Source organism: Nyctereutes procyonoides, unplaced genomic scaffold, assembly GCF_905146905.1.
Source record: "Nyctereutes procyonoides isolate TBG_1078 unplaced genomic scaffold, NYPRO_anot_genome, whole genome shotgun sequence".
NCBI lineage: Eukaryota > Metazoa > Chordata > Mammalia > Carnivora > Canidae > Nyctereutes > Nyctereutes procyonoides.
In genome coordinates this window covers 38,600,923-38,616,791 of record NW_026575120.1, presented here as the reverse complement: position 1 = coordinate 38,616,791, position 15,869 = coordinate 38,600,923, and the positions used below count along the sequence as shown (strand labels likewise).

At 36.0% G+C, this 15,869-nt stretch overlaps 1 protein-coding gene across 1 annotated transcript in view; it reads right to left on the bottom strand.

Moving 5' to 3' along the window:
• CNTNAP2 (contactin associated protein 2) overlaps positions 1-15,869 on the bottom strand; it is a 1,382,004-nt gene that overhangs the window by 1,308,370 nt on the left and 57,765 nt on the right. Inside the window, exon 3 of the mRNA XM_055334793.1 lies at positions 11,704-11,897. Coding sequence (XP_055190768.1) covers positions 11,704-11,897 — 194 coding nt within the window. The remainder of the gene's footprint in view (positions 1-11,703; positions 11,898-15,869) is intronic.

The following is a 15,869-nucleotide window of genomic DNA, read 5'->3' as shown; positions in this document are numbered from 1 at the left end:
CTAGACCTTGATTTCAAGTCTGATTATGTTGTCTTCTCAAACTTACTGTTGAGTTTTAAGGCAGAGAAAAGTGCACATCAATATATGGCTTGACAAATTTCCACGAGTGTAACAAGCACCTAGCCTAAGAAACAATGATCAATACCCCCAAAGCCTCCCTTGGTGGGGAACTTCCAGCCACCACCCTCCTACAAAGGAAGCTATGACCCAGATTTCTTACAGCATAGCTTTCCCTGTTTTTGCCTTTTGCACAAATGGTCACATAGAATATGTAATATATTCTTCTGTGTTATATGTCTTCCTTTTGCATGGACTTCACAAATAATACTGCTATCCTGACATTCAGCCTTTGAGATAAGAGACCTCTCTATACTCTGGCCAGATTGTCTTCACTGACCCAGGGCCCAGCTCACATTCAAGTTTTCAATATATGTATGCATTTGATATTACGAACCTCTTCACATTTCACTTCACATCCCCAAGCTGCCCCCAGGTCTGAAGGGAGAGGAAGCTTTGCTGCCTTAGTTAATACCCCCAGCCTCTCTCTTACCTTCTTGTTGTGGCAATTTCTGCTCTATTCTCTCTCCTATGGAAATCTTGAGCTTCTCATGTGTTCCCAAAAATACCATTTGGACACTTTAACTTCTTTCAGTAGATGTAGGTATGTGCAATATTTGTCAGTATCTATTAGGTACATATAAACTAAGAAAATAAACGATGTTTGTGAAATGTGCGCCTAATTATATACTATTATTCTAATGTCCAAATCTCATAACTCAGTCAAACGTTAACAAATATTTACCAACCACATTCGTTGTGCAAACCTCTGAACTCTCTGGTGAGACCCAACATTTAACAAGACAAATAAACCTCTCAGAGAGCATACATATGATCACCTAGGGTTATATCTTCTTAAATACAGCATGATAGTAAGAATAAAGACTATGGAGATGTCAGAATCAAGACCAAACTTGGTCCCTCACCCTTCAGGACCTTGTTACAGTATTTGACACAGAAAATACTCACCAGGTAAGTACTCAGTGAATGGTAGGTAGTTAGTATTAGCAGTGGTGCTTGATCTTAGTCAAAATGTTCAACACCTCTGCATTTCAACTGAATCCAGTGAAAGATACATTTGATTCTATTAATTATCCACAGACTTCATATAATTTAGGAGAAGATTAAGAGTTATTTTGTAGTACAGGTTGAGGATGGGTATGGATCTGTGTGTGTCTGTTTAATTTCATTATCACTTACCCTGATTCCAAACATAAAACTGTCTTAAGAATTCATTTGGTCTTTAGGGCAGCCTGGGTGGCTCAGCAGTTTAGTGCTGCCTTTAGCCCAGGGTGTGATCCTGTAGACCCGGGATCGAGTCCCACATCAGGCTCCCTGCATGGAGCCTGCTTCTCCCTCTTCCTGTGTCTCTGTCTGTCCTTCTCCCTCTCTCATGAATAAATAAATAAAATATTTTTTTAAAAATAATTTATTTGGTCTTTGACTTTAAACTTAAAAATAGACAGCATTGACATAACTGCTTATTTTAAGTAAAGGTAAAATGTAACACTTCTGTCTATTACTATTCCAGGAATAAAACTGTCAAATTATAGGTATTTAAACATACACTGACCTCCCTACATAGGAAGTCATGCAGACAAACCTAGTGTAAATATCTTCTAGTATTGCAATCATTAAATCCTTTCAAAGGAAAGGACTTCTGTATTTTTTCGGTTCTGTTATCAAATACTTGTTTGTACCAGGTTGAATGTAAACAGCCTGAATGGATTTATGATAAATTCAGTCTTTTTCTGTCGCTTCAGGCCATCTCACACAGCTCTATTTTCCACTTTGCATACTGTAACAAAACTGAGAAATACACAAACAGGACACTCACCAGTGAGAACAGAATGAACAACTGTGATTGCTGATTGCCTAAGATGAACAGTACCTCTGCACTGTTGCAACTCAGGTTGCATATCCGAGATCGGGCGGGGGGCGGGTGTGTGTTTCTTAACCTTCTCTGAAGAATACTGTGAGGGCAACTCATTTCGAATAGAGACTATTATAATCCAAATGAAATGAGCAATTATTTCTCAAGATTCCATTGGGGAATGGTGTTTTATCTTTGGTAGAGTTCTTTTTTTTTTCCTGATAGGAAAAATGTCAATAATTGTTTAGAATACACGTTTTCTAGAATCTGGTTTTTAATAAATATTTTATCCCAAGGAATTAAATGATGTCTGTAGTCCAAATGGCATTTATGGTGTTTAGTTCAGAATAAAGTGCTAGGTGAGGTTGGAAACACAGACACTTTTAAAAGGAAAACATCTTTTCATGGGGCAGGGTGAGGGGATGGTTCATTCTATTTTTATGGTTTTTAAAAGTGTCTTTGGCTCATTTGCCAACCAGGAGAGAAGAATCCTGAAAATGTTTCTTCTAAGTTTTGTTTGTAAACAGTTGAATGCAGAGAATCATATAATTACTCAGCGAACAATCTCTCATGGTTTAACTCAGGCATATTTCCTAAATTCATGAGGACAGATCTATAACTCCTCTCAGAAGCCGTTGTTTCTTATAAGACAATTCCCTATTCTTTATAACCATATGTAATACTATTAGTCCTGCAGTGGTAGAAAATAGGTTTTAATTGCATAACCTTATAAAGTGCTTCCTAAAAGTTAGATTTTAAGGGTTGAATTGAATCACTCTAGAATTTCTATGTTGAAGATTACCCAACCCTACCTCCCCCAGAACCTCAGAATGTTCTTATTTGAAAATAAGGTCATTGCATCTATAAGTAATTAAGGTGAGGTCATCACTGGGGGAGATTAGGCCCTTAATCCAATATGACTGGTAACCTTACAAACCAGGGAGTGTGCTACCTTTTCTACTCAACTTTTTCATGTATAGGATAGACTTAATAATAACAATAATCTGTGTCATCACATTTAAGTTGTTTGGAGATTAAAGTAGATACAGCATATCAAATACCAAACGACCCCTCAACAAATGCTTGTTGGCCTTTACTATTTATTAATTGGTGCAGGTAGCTTTCTAGACTTCTCTGCTAAATCACAGGACAGTTTTTGTAGACTTCACTACAGCTGCATCTTAATATGAAGATAAACCATTCAAATAGCAATAACAGGAGACCCACTGTCTCATTAAAATACATCAGTGAAATTCATGGGAGAAACACAGATGTTTATCTCAAATAATCTTTTCATTTGGAAGCATGATAGAAATTTTCTAGAAGTAGAAGTCTATACTTTACTCCTGCCCTACACTCCTGAAAAGTCACCGACGGTAACTGAGTAAACCGTTCAGACAGCCTATCAACATGACATCTTTTTTTGCCAGCATGCTAATACAGTCTATAATTAAGCTAGTTTATTCAGGCAATCCAAATTTATTTGCCAAGACATTTTAACATTCTATTAGATCTGTCTCAAAGTCGACATTGACTAAATTAGTTCCTCGGAAAAATTGGCCATACAAGTGACAAATAAATTGGCCATACAAGTGACAGATACCTTCACAGTCGTCAGAGGCACATGTATACTGAGAGCTGCCCAAGTTGACCAGGCTTTACATACAGTTATTGTCCGCATAATTAGATTTCAATATTTTTGAGGATAGGCCTATCGACTACTCACTTAAAGTCTTTAAGCCACTTTTAATATAGTGTTGTATAGTGATTAAAGATTATAGTAACAATAATACTGATAATTAGGAGGAGGTGAGATGAGAGGAAGATAAGAAAATGAGCCTATATTTATGGTGCACTGTTCCAAGCAATTGGATTAATTTATCTAAGTCTCAGAAAAACCCATAAGTTAGATACTCTTCTACCCCTAGTAGCTAAGGCAACTAAGGCCTATAAAAGGTTGATTAGCCTGGCTTTTTTGGTTAAATAAATATGGTTAAATATTCACTATTACTAAGTGCTGGAGCAGATTATATAAAGCCCAGCTCTAGAGCCCATGCTCTCTTGTTCTATAAATCTTGTGCATACAATCAAATTGTTTTCATTTAGTCAAAATAAGCAAGTGGTCATTATAACAACGATGCTTCTTGACACATCAAAAATAGGTATTTGGATCCTTATTGAGTACTGGGGTCAGTATAATTGGATTTGCAGGTCAAAATTTAAGTAATATCATATCTCTTAGCTTCAGCCCATTTATCTCCAGAATGGGGTACTTCAGTTCAATTGTACACTCTGAAGCGTCTATTATGTGCTTGGCAGTGTGAACTCTGTATTAGGAGCATTACAGAGAGGTGCCTGAGAAGACAGTGATGCTCTCTCAAAGTTGGATATTTACATGATATAATTTAAACATTACTGGTCTAATCCTTAAGATTTTTGAATTTTATCTTTTTTTTAAGATTTTTGAATTTTAAAGAAAGCTTAGATTTTTATTTGTTTGTAATAAGAAAATTGAGAAAGACATGATTATGTAGAGTGTTTCACTATCCATTCCTACCTGTTTCAGTAGAAGACTCATCTGCTTCTCTTCTATACATCACCAGTTTCCTACCTACTTAGCCAACAATACTTAGGAACTCAAGAAGCCTTTGTTGACCATGACCCTCAACCACTCTGAATGAGGCATTTGTGTGTGTGTGTGTGTGTGTGTTCTTTTTCCATTAGGAAATCTGTGTGCAAATCTTTTTCCATTAGGACACATGTAGTCATAAAATAAAATTATATTTTTATACGCTTAACACAACTGCTAGGTTTTTCACCTCTAGAAGGTTGTGACTGTATTTAGTTTATCTCTGACCCTCAATAAGTAGTAGGTGTTCAGTAAGTGACTTTTCACCAAAGCTCATGTTCTTCTCATGGTAAATCTGCTTGCAGTTTGTACTGCAAATTCTACTTCTAAGTCTGCCTTCTGGTTGGGAGACCCTGGGGCTAATTCTAATCCTTCCCCACCATGAGCTCCTCAAATATGAAAAACAACACACTCTTTCTTTAACATGTATATGAATCACCTGTGGATATTGTTAAGCTGTATATTCTGATTTTAAAGACAGGAGGTGGGCCCCTGAGATTCTGCATTTCTAATTAGGTCCCAGATGATGCTGTTGCTGCTGATCCAAGACATACTTTGGGAAGCTGGCATTCAGAGTGGTGTCTCATTCTCCCCGGCTTTCCACTTTCATGGCCTAGCAGTATAATCTGTTTTAGCTAATACTTACCAGCCTGTTTTGTAGTCTTCTTATTATACTCTTTTGAGTTACCCCAAGAAGATATGGAAGACTGTAGACAGTTATTTTCCTTGATTTCCATAGTTAATAAAAGTGAATTTATCAAACTAAGTCTAAGGAAAGCATTGTAGTTATATTTCCACTGAAAGTTTAATAAAAAAAAATGTTATCTGAAAGAACTGCCTAGGAGCACCTGAGTGGTTCAGTGGGTTAAGCATCTACCTTCGGCTCAGGTCAGGATCCCAGGGTCCTGGGATCAACCCATGGCTGGCTCCCTCCCTACTCAGTAGGGAGTCTGCTTCTCCCTCTCCCTTTGCCATCCCTGCCCCTGCTCGTGCTCTCTCACACACATACTCTCTCTCACTCTCTCTCTCAAGTAAATAAATAAATAAAATCTAAAAAAAAAAAGAACCACCCAGACACAGTTTTGTACTGCGATGCATACATTCCATGTGACAATTAATAGGATCATGATCCAAATGGCATAAATTAAATTAGCATTCTCAATTATACTTAAAAATGAGTTATTAGTCATTTCAGGCTGAGAAGCACAGATGTAATACAATGCACATGCCAATATGTTAATTCAGAAAAGCTGTTATATAGTGAAAGTAACAGGCTATTTTGAATTTTCAAGGACAGATCCAATCTAATATTATAGCAATGCATCTGGAAGTCACAGATTTATATAATGCAATAATAATTGAGTGGTTAATATGTGCCAGGCATTGTCCTAAACTCTTCACATGGATTATTAATTTAATACCTATAATCTCTATTGAGGTGAAGGAAGTAAGTAGTGTTATTAGCTGCATTTTACAGGCAAAGAGATTTAAAGACAGAAAGGTTAAGAAATCTTTCAAAGTTGTACAGATGTCTGTGAAAGGTGGCCCAAATTCTAGAGCACACCAGTGAGCTGCTATTTTCACTGCCTCTCAGGGTCATGGAGCCATACAACAGCATGCTTTATGATGGTCTACTTTCCCCCATAGACACATACTGCTATTCCTCTAACCTACTAAGTTCCTGCTTGACCAGAGTAGAGACATTCATCTTAAGTGATATTATTCATTATTATTATTCAAAATATTAGCAGGTACCTATCTATCTACACTTTATATAAATTTGTATTCATCTGGACTCATTTAGCCTCATGTCACCTAAAGACAAACCCTGGTATAATAAGAAAAATATTAGTATCTCCATTATTTGTGTCCAGAGCAAAATAAAACACTTGGTGATATCATTAAGCCCAATGAGAACACTTCCTCTTTCAGATTAGTCTTCAAGCAATCAGATATACTTATAAAATTCAGAACCAATGACTATATATATATCCTATTTCAACTAATATATGGAAAATACACTACACTGTAAAGAATAACATACTGTTGGAAGAAGCCAGATCATATAAGATTATATCATCTTCCTTTACCTAACAGTGTATGCCACTATTATTAATACCATCTTACTTTTATCTTCCATATTTTTATATTCCATTTTTACTTTTATAAAAAATGCATAATCACATTGGCTAAATGCATAATCACATTGGCTAGAATGGTTTTTACATATGTGTATATGTGTAGAATATTGGATGGCTACAAATTGACACAGGACAAAATCCTATGACCTCTTAAAATGAAAAGCTCACAATACAAATGTGTATTTAGAAAGGTGATCAAAATTCACTACTAGAGGCATTATAGTATATGCAAAAGGATCTGGAATATCCACTCAACTTATTAAAATTCATGAGACTTTAAAAATATCACCCAGCCTAAGAGGGGTGTAAACAGAAAAATGTATTTCACAGAAATAAGAAGCTTATTCTAAATTCACCCGGGAAATTATTTGTTTTCCATACAAGTCCTAGAGATGTTTATCCCATTTATACAAGGGTCATTTTAGAAAGTGTTTAATGCAGGTTATTCTGATGTGTCTTATTTCCCAATAAGTTATCCATAAAATTATTTTGAATGTACCTGCCTAGTCCTTTCCCCAAATAAGTGGTTGCAGCCACAATGTATTTGCATACACAAACAAATAAGAGAAATTCCCATCTATTGGAGAAAAATATCACATTAGTGTCGTAAGTGAAGAAAGGGATATTATCATGTGATGAAAGACACATGACCAAGCAAGAAGGATGGTTATCTTCCTTATTTTCAAAGGCAGGAAAAAATTCTAAATTTGTTCGAAAGAATCTAAGTATACTATTGAACTGTGAAATAGTTATGTTTTACATTTATAACTGGAACAGATTTGGAAGTGATTTGGAAAATTAGTGCAACCACTACAACGAATGGTTGAAAAGTTAGGACAGAATAATCTATTCATTTTTAAACAATCTCCCCTTGCATGGCTCATTGGACACATGGCCATCATTATGGTAACAAATAATTTGTTACAAGCACCGCGAAGGCTCTTGGCATAGAGCTAGATCTCCCAGCCATGCTTTACAAGCCAGCCTGCACTGCGCTGTCTACCAATGGCCATTCCATTTGTCAACTGAAAGATATGCCAAAGGTTTGTCCACAATTCTTATTCCCATTTTAGGTCATGTTTGCTTTGCCTAAAACAGTCTCAGATATTTTAAATCATGTTAAGAGTAAACTGAGGTAGAATGTATCTGGAAAGGATGGAGGGGGACTAAACTACCTGAAGATTATTATTATAGACTATTCTCATGGAAAAGAAATACTACACAAGTTTTGTATATAAACTAGAATGCTGCTAGTTTTGTAGAATGCTTTTATACAGGCAATTGAGAACATACATGTTTCTAAATCTTCATAGTTTACAAAATTTCTTTACTTACATAAGCTCATGTAAATCTCCTAAGAGGCATTATTCCCATTTTCCAGATAGGAATTGCAGGCACAGAGTGACCTAAGTTTATAAACCACACATATGAACCCAGATACTTGAGTTCAAGCTTTTAGAATACATATCTTGGCTTTCACTTACTGAACTTCTGGTTATATGCTAATCTACGAAGATGTTTTAGGAACTTTTATTATTTAGATATGAATTAGTAAGATATTTGGTTAAAAAGGAGGTCGAGAATACATATTCAAGCTATTGATTTGATGTTCAGAAAAAAACATGTAATCATGTAATGTAATAATTGTAATAATAATGTAATACATTAACCTGCTATTATTTGCTTTCCAGCTTTTGTACAGGTTTCAAATTAGTAAGAAACGATGATGATTTCTGTGTGTGTATGTATGTGGAAAAAAGCGTGTAAGAGACTCGTGTTTTTAATATATCTAGCAAATTAATATTCTTTTCAATATTGCTTAGAAAATATGAACTGATATTCCTATATTCTTGATAAATATGTAAGGATGTAATTTAAATACCATAAACATGTCTGTTCTGTGGGATTCTCCATCTAATACATTCAGTGGTTACTGATCCCAGTTTGATAACTGCATACTATTAATGAAAGGGATAAAAATTGCTTTAAAAAGTAATTAGGAATATATAAGCATTTGCTTATCATGTAATACAAAAATTTTTAAATGAAGAAAAAGATATACATTTACATTACAAGTAAATTTAAATTTAAAGCATGACTGGGAGATCTAATTTTAAATTTATGGTATGTTACTATCCTGCAAAACAATAATGGTATGTAAAGGAGGCATTCACTGTTAATACTTCAACTGCCTATTTTGGCTCCAAATATATCTGCATTCAAAAACCAGTAATTGAATTTCCCAAGCAAAGCTAAATGCAGCCTCATAGCAAAAATCTGCTGGAATTCTTATTTAATGTAATGCTGAATGGACTTTTGATAAGAAATGCTCATACGGAATACTTTCTCCCTGTCCTAAGGATTATACTTAGGAAGTCGGAAAACACCTCAAGAGCAGTATGCAAATTAGATTTTGTGGACTATGTAAATGCATGATTTTTCAGGGGGTGGGCAATTTTACCAATCTGCACAGATTTTTCTGGTACATTAGAAAGAAAATTCTGAATAGAAGGAAATGGCATTGTGGATAAAGTATAAAGAATTCTATTATGCCACGTATTATCAGTAAGAACTGAGAAGGTTTGACTAGTTAAGCACGTTTAGCAACTCATATCTTTGAGTATGAAATATTCAAATAAACCATTCTTGAGGACTATTTTCAAGAGCCATTATCATTTCACAGTCAGATTCCAAAGTCAGATTAATGACTTTGAAATCCTGTTAAATTGTCAAAATTTCTCATTAACATGCCTTGTTCTTCACTTATTTTTAACATAGTACTCAATAGTCATAAAATAATTCATATTCTCCATATGCACATTTAATAACAATATTATCAATAAAATTAGTTATGATGTCCATCCCTCCTATAATTACAGAAAAGAGTAACAATTCGCCTTTGTTAAAACCAATACTGAAGTATTTGAATTTACATTGCTTTTCATTCTTCTCAGATAATCATTTTTCCACCCATTTGGATGGATAGGGAAAACACTTGTTAACTGTCTCAACTTAAAAATTTTTGACTATCTGGAATTTCCCATGGCATGGAGGGTTGTCCATCAAACAGCTATCCAAATCTATGTCAGAAATCTCTTTTAAAAAAGATCTTACTAATTTTTTATTTGACAGAGAAAAAGAGAGAGAGAGCACACGAGTGGTGGGAGGGGCAGAGGGAGAGGAAGAAGCAGACTCCCTGCTGAGCAAGACTCCATCCTAGAATCCTGGCTCACAACCTGAGTCAAAGGTAGATGCTTAACCAACTGAGCCACCCAGGCACCCCCAGAAATCTTTTTTATTTAAATGTAATATATATAAGATTAAGTAGTATTTATATTAAAAGAAAATTTAATATTTAATTATATTTTTTCATAATGTTATGTCTGAAGTGTATTTTTTGGTCAAGATTTGTAAATGCTAAACTTCAATCACTTAGTGCATGTTAAGACATAATGAGCTCTAAAGTACTCAAGAATTTTTAGAAAACAATGAGTTTTATGTCTTTTAGAATACATCAAGCCAAGGGACTATTTTTTCACATTAACAAGGATTAAATCATTTCTGTCATAGGTTATTAAAGGAATGTAATCATTATGTTGTAGGCTCACTGGCACTTAAAAAAAACATTTCATAGTATGTAGTTTGTGCCTCAAACTTGTTTTGATTTCTGAAATTTCATAATTGGCTCACTATAGTTTCTTCTAGAAATAATCACTCATCACATACTTATTTTTAATGAAAAATATAGGATATGAAAGGAAGAAACAAAAGGAACACCAGAATGGCAGAGAACAGTAGAAAATACACTCTTCACACCATGAGAAAAGCCTGAGAGCCCTGAATGGAGATGAAGCCTACCTTCACTGTGTGTGATTACTTCCGTTGGGTGGCCTGTCTCTCCCACTGAACCCCTGGTATTTTATGTTAACCCAAAGAGTCCAAGTCACGCCAGAAAATTTGAACTTTCTTAGTTCTCTGAACTTATGTCTCTATATTTTTTTAAGAATGAGCTATCTCTAATTGCTAAGTATCTGAAAAGCAAAATAAAGGCCAAAATGCCTCCGTGTTGTTGTTTTTTTGTGTGTGTGTGTGGTTTTTTTTTTTGTGTGTGTGTGTTTTTTTTTTTTAAGATTTTATTTATTTACTCATGAGGAACAGAAAAACATGGAGGAGCAGGCTCCATGCAGGGAGCCTGATGTGGGACTCGACCCCGGGTTTCCAGGATCACGCCCTGGGCCAAAGGCAGTGCTAAACCACTGAGCCACCCGGGCTTCCCACCTCTGTGTTTTACCAGCTATCTGTATTATAATTTAGTGCATTATGATAGGAGAGGATTTGACACTCTCAATCATAGAATTAAACCTTTACAGAAACAGAAAATGTGAAAGATGGTTTGTTGTCTGGTTTATAGCCCTCAAATCATATCACCAATATGCTAATCTGATTTTAAGTCAGAATCCACAGAGAGGGACACCTGGATGGCTCAGAGGTTAGGTGTCTGCCTTTGGCTCAGGCTGTGATCCTGGAGTCCTGGGATCGAGTCCCTCATCGGGCTCCCTACATGGGGCCTGCTTCTCCCTCTGCCTGTGTCTCTGCCTCTCTCTGTGTGTCTCTCATGAATAAATAAATAAAGCCTTTCAAAAAAATAAAGAATCCACATAGAGTTGGAAAATAATGAATGTTTCACTGGAAGAATTTGTGACCTGAGCCCTAATTGTCTACTCAAAGTTGGTTGGTCTGTTTGGTCAGTCTCTTTGTCTCTGCTAAATTTTGAGGGAGGTCTTTTCTAATTTTATAATATCTGTTTATATCTCATAATAAACTTCTTCCATGTCCACTTTACCTATAAGCCATATAAAATATGGTTCCCTGTGTTGGCTGTACATTAGGATGACCTGGGAAACTTTAAAATCCCGATGCCTAGGCTGCCCCATAGACCAACTAAACCAAATCTTTGGAGGTGGGACCAAGACAGCCATATATTTTTTCTGACAATGACTCACCCAGATGTTCCCATCCTGATGATAGGGTTTCCAATTTCTCCCAGTGTCACTGTACAGCATGCGGTACTGGGTCACCCAGTCTGAGCTGCTGTATCTTCCTTGGGTTGCAATGGCACTGATCTGCTTCCGATTGCCAAAGTCAACCTGAAGCCATTGATAATGGTCACTGTCAGATGGAGACCATCCCCCAGCACCTGAAAAAGGTCACGACAAGAGAGGAAAACGGATATTTAGAGTTGAAGTTCTATAATTGACAATGCATTATTCTACATCTTTTAATTGGCCTTAGCAGTGCAACATTCTACAGATATATTATGGGGTGTCCTTTATAGATGCCATTGGGACTTCAACTAATATTCTTCCAGCTGGGTAACATTGATACTCTAACCTCTTTATGGTGTAATTATGTGCTCATTTTCTCCTGAGCAAATGTCTTCATAATTCCTCAATTAGATCTTATTAGTACATGTCAAAGTCTAATTGGCTGAGGGTTGATCAATTTGGCATGAATTCTTCAACTAAAATTCACTAGGAAAAAAATGTAACAATCTACTAATTCCTCATGTGAGGTTTTATGTGTGAGTAGATTATAAGTGAAACAAAAAGCAATTACATACAACTCTAAACTCTCTTTTGCTTTAAAAAGTTCAAAGCTCAGAATTCTAGCAATTCTTGAGATGAGGCCTAATCTTACAGTAAGCCCCGTACTCATGAGAACTAAGGTATATAATACTCAAGTAATGTGTTTGCTAACACTTAAGAGATATACAAACCATGCCTCTTGATAACCACATTTCTAGGAAAATAATTTCAGTTACTAAATGAAGTAAAACTTCTTTTGGCAATATAAAAATTGTTAAATAACAAAAATGCAAAAATATTTTGAGAAAAGTAACATTCATATAGAACAAAATACTCTTAGTTTATAGCACTATATAAAAGAACTATGATTATAAGTAAACATATTACAGAAAATGTGGCATGATGTTTAGTGCTAAGGGGGCAAGATAATTTTTTGAATGAGTTTTGCTACTAATGGGAGTGAATGGTAGAAAAGTATCCAATAAATTATCCAAACATCAATATATATGCAGGACTTTGCAAATTAAAAACTTAAAAGTGACAATAAAATAATTGATTTTATGAGGACTATGATAAAAGAAGTCATTTTATAAATCATCACAGATATATCATTCATTAAGTGACGTTTACATGGTTTATTTCTGCTTTCAACTATGATAGAATATCTCTCCTGCCATAAAAAAAAATCACAAAATTACAAAATATATAAAGTTACCCTTTATAGGGATTAGACAACAGACAATACAGGATTCCTGAACCACAAGAGAAGATAAACAAATGTGGTGACCACTGACAGATGCCTGACTTTTTGCCTGTTTCACTTTCTGGATTATGTGGCATGTAGAAGAGCATCCCAAACAGTACAACAGTGTCATGGAGATGGAGACATATCAGAATCAAAGCTCTGGAGGAAGCTGGAGTTTGCAGGACAAAGTACCAGGGAGGGGGAAGCTATAAAGAGAAAGACCTCTGGAAATCTGCATGGGATAACCAATGAGCCTTGGGAGTTCAAACTCCGTATGAATAGTAACCTGTGTATTTGCAGACCAAGGCTCCGCAAGACAAGGTAAAGGCCTTTATGAAATGAAAAACAACCAAAGGAAGCACAAGGCTGGAAGTAGTTTAACTTTACACTAGAGAAGATTGAGAGGAGTTGTTGAACAAGGTTAGGCATTCAGCAGACATCTCAGAAAAATTAGAATAATTTAGTCCTAAAACAAGGGCTACTCTGGGCACATCTGAATAAAGATTGGTAACAAGTCTGAAAAAAAGATCAATCTGATCTACAAATAGATTAACTCCTTGCTCAGACAAAACTCAACACTTCATTAAGGGATGCCATGAAAGTTCAGAAGATCAACAACAAAGCATCCATAATGTCTAGTATAGTTTTAAAAAAATATTAGACATTTGAGAGAGCAAGAAAAAATAACTTAAACAAGAGAAAAGTCAATCAATAGAAATAGATTGTAAATAACAGAGTTGATGAAATTAGCTAACCAGGACTTTAAAACTGAGCTTATAAATTAATTATATTCTTTGAAATAAAATATATAAATGTTGAAGGAATGATATATTAAGGAAGAAAAGATGCAACCAAAGAGAACAAAATGGAAGTTTTGTTCTATATATGGTTGGGGTTGGGGGTGAGAGGGAGAGGGAGAGGAGAATCTTAAGCAGGCTCCACACTAGGCACAGAGCCTGATGCAGGGCCCAATCCCACAACCCTGAGATCATGATCTGAGGTGAAATCAAGAGTTGGACACTTAAACAACTGAACTGCCCAGGTGTCCCTCTGAACTATTTTTATACCTGAAATAAAACTTGCACTGGATGGATTTAGCTGCAGATTAGAAACTGAGAAGACATTAGTGTATTTGAATACAGGGCCGTATAAACCATTCAAATGGAAGCTCAGAGGGGATAAAATGTTTAAAAATGAACAGTGTGGGGGATCCCTGGGTGGCTCAGTGGTTTAGCACCTGCCTTCGGCCCAGGGCATGATCCTGGAATCCTGGAATCGGGTCCTACATCAGGCTCCCTCCATGGAGCCTGTTTCTCTATCTGTGTCTCTGCCTCTCTCTCTCTCTCTCTCTCTCTCTCTCTCTCATAAATTAAGTCTTTTAAAAAAATGAACAGTGCTTCAGTAGACTGCAGGATACTATTAAGTGTCCCAACAATCATGCAAGCAGAGAACTAAAAGCAGAGAACGTAGACATTGGGGGGAGACAAAAATACATTTTAAAAAGTATTTTATTTATTTACTTTAGAGAAAGAGAGTTCACAGTGGGGTGGGACAGAGGGGGGATGGGCAGAGGGAGAGAGAAAATCCTAAGCAGATTCTCCACTGAGCTAGGAGCCCAATGTTGAGATGGGTCCCAGGACCAGGAGATTGTGACCTGAGCTGAAACCAAGAGTCAGTTTCTCCACTTACTGAGCCACCCAGTTGCCCCTATTTATTTTTTTTAAGTGGGTTTCATGCCCAGTGTGGATCCTAATACAGGACTTGAACTCCCAGCCCTTTTTAACCAGACATTAACCCACTGAGATCAAGGGCCAGACATTTAACCCACTGAACAACCCAAGCACCTCTAAAAAGTACATTTGAAGAAACAGTAGTTGAAAATAGTAAACCTGATATCTTAAGGATTCAGTGACATGTAATCAGGATAAATACAAAGAAAAACACATCAAGTGTCATTACAATCAATTGGTAAAAAATAATGCTAAAGAGAAAAATCTCAAAAGTACCCAGAGGGCAATAACAGCTTAGCAAAAAGGATACAAGGCAAAAGACAACAGAATGACATCTGAAATAAGTCCAATCAGGGAAGGACAAACATTATATGGTCTCATTCATTTGGGGGATATAAAAAAAATAGTAAAAGGGAACAAAGGAGAAAGGAGAAAAAACGAGTGGGAAATATCAGAGAGGGAGACAGAACATGAGAGACTCCTAACTCTGGGAAACGAACAAGGGATGGTAGAAAGGGAGGTGGGCGGGGGGTGGGAATGACTGGTGACGGGCACTGAGGGGGGCACTTGATTGGATGAGCACTGGGTGTTATGCTATAGGTTGGCAAATTGAACTCCAATTAAAAATAAAAAAAGAATGACATCTGATAGGATGAGAAAGGAAAGGAAAAAACAAATGTGTCAATCTAAAATTCCATATCCAGCAAATATATCCCTTACACATGAAAGTAACATGATATTTAGGGCAAAAGCTGAGAGAATTTATCTCTAAAAGGTATATACTTTAAGAAATGTAAATTTTTCAGCTTCCAGGAAAATTGACCATATTGAAACTCATTTCTACGTGAAGAAATGCTGGTAATGCTGGTAATCCCCCACCCAGGGATCCCAAGCTTTTCCTTTTTTAAAAAATATTTTATCTATCTATTTATGTATTTATTTATTTATTTATTTATTTATTCATTTATTATTTATTTATTTATTTGACAGACATAGGGGGAGATGGAGAGAGAGGGAGGGGGAGAAGGGGAGAGAGAGAAAGAGACAGAGCAGACAGGAAGGGGGAGCTACAGGCTGAGGAAGGGGAAGAAGCAGGCTCTCCAATGAGC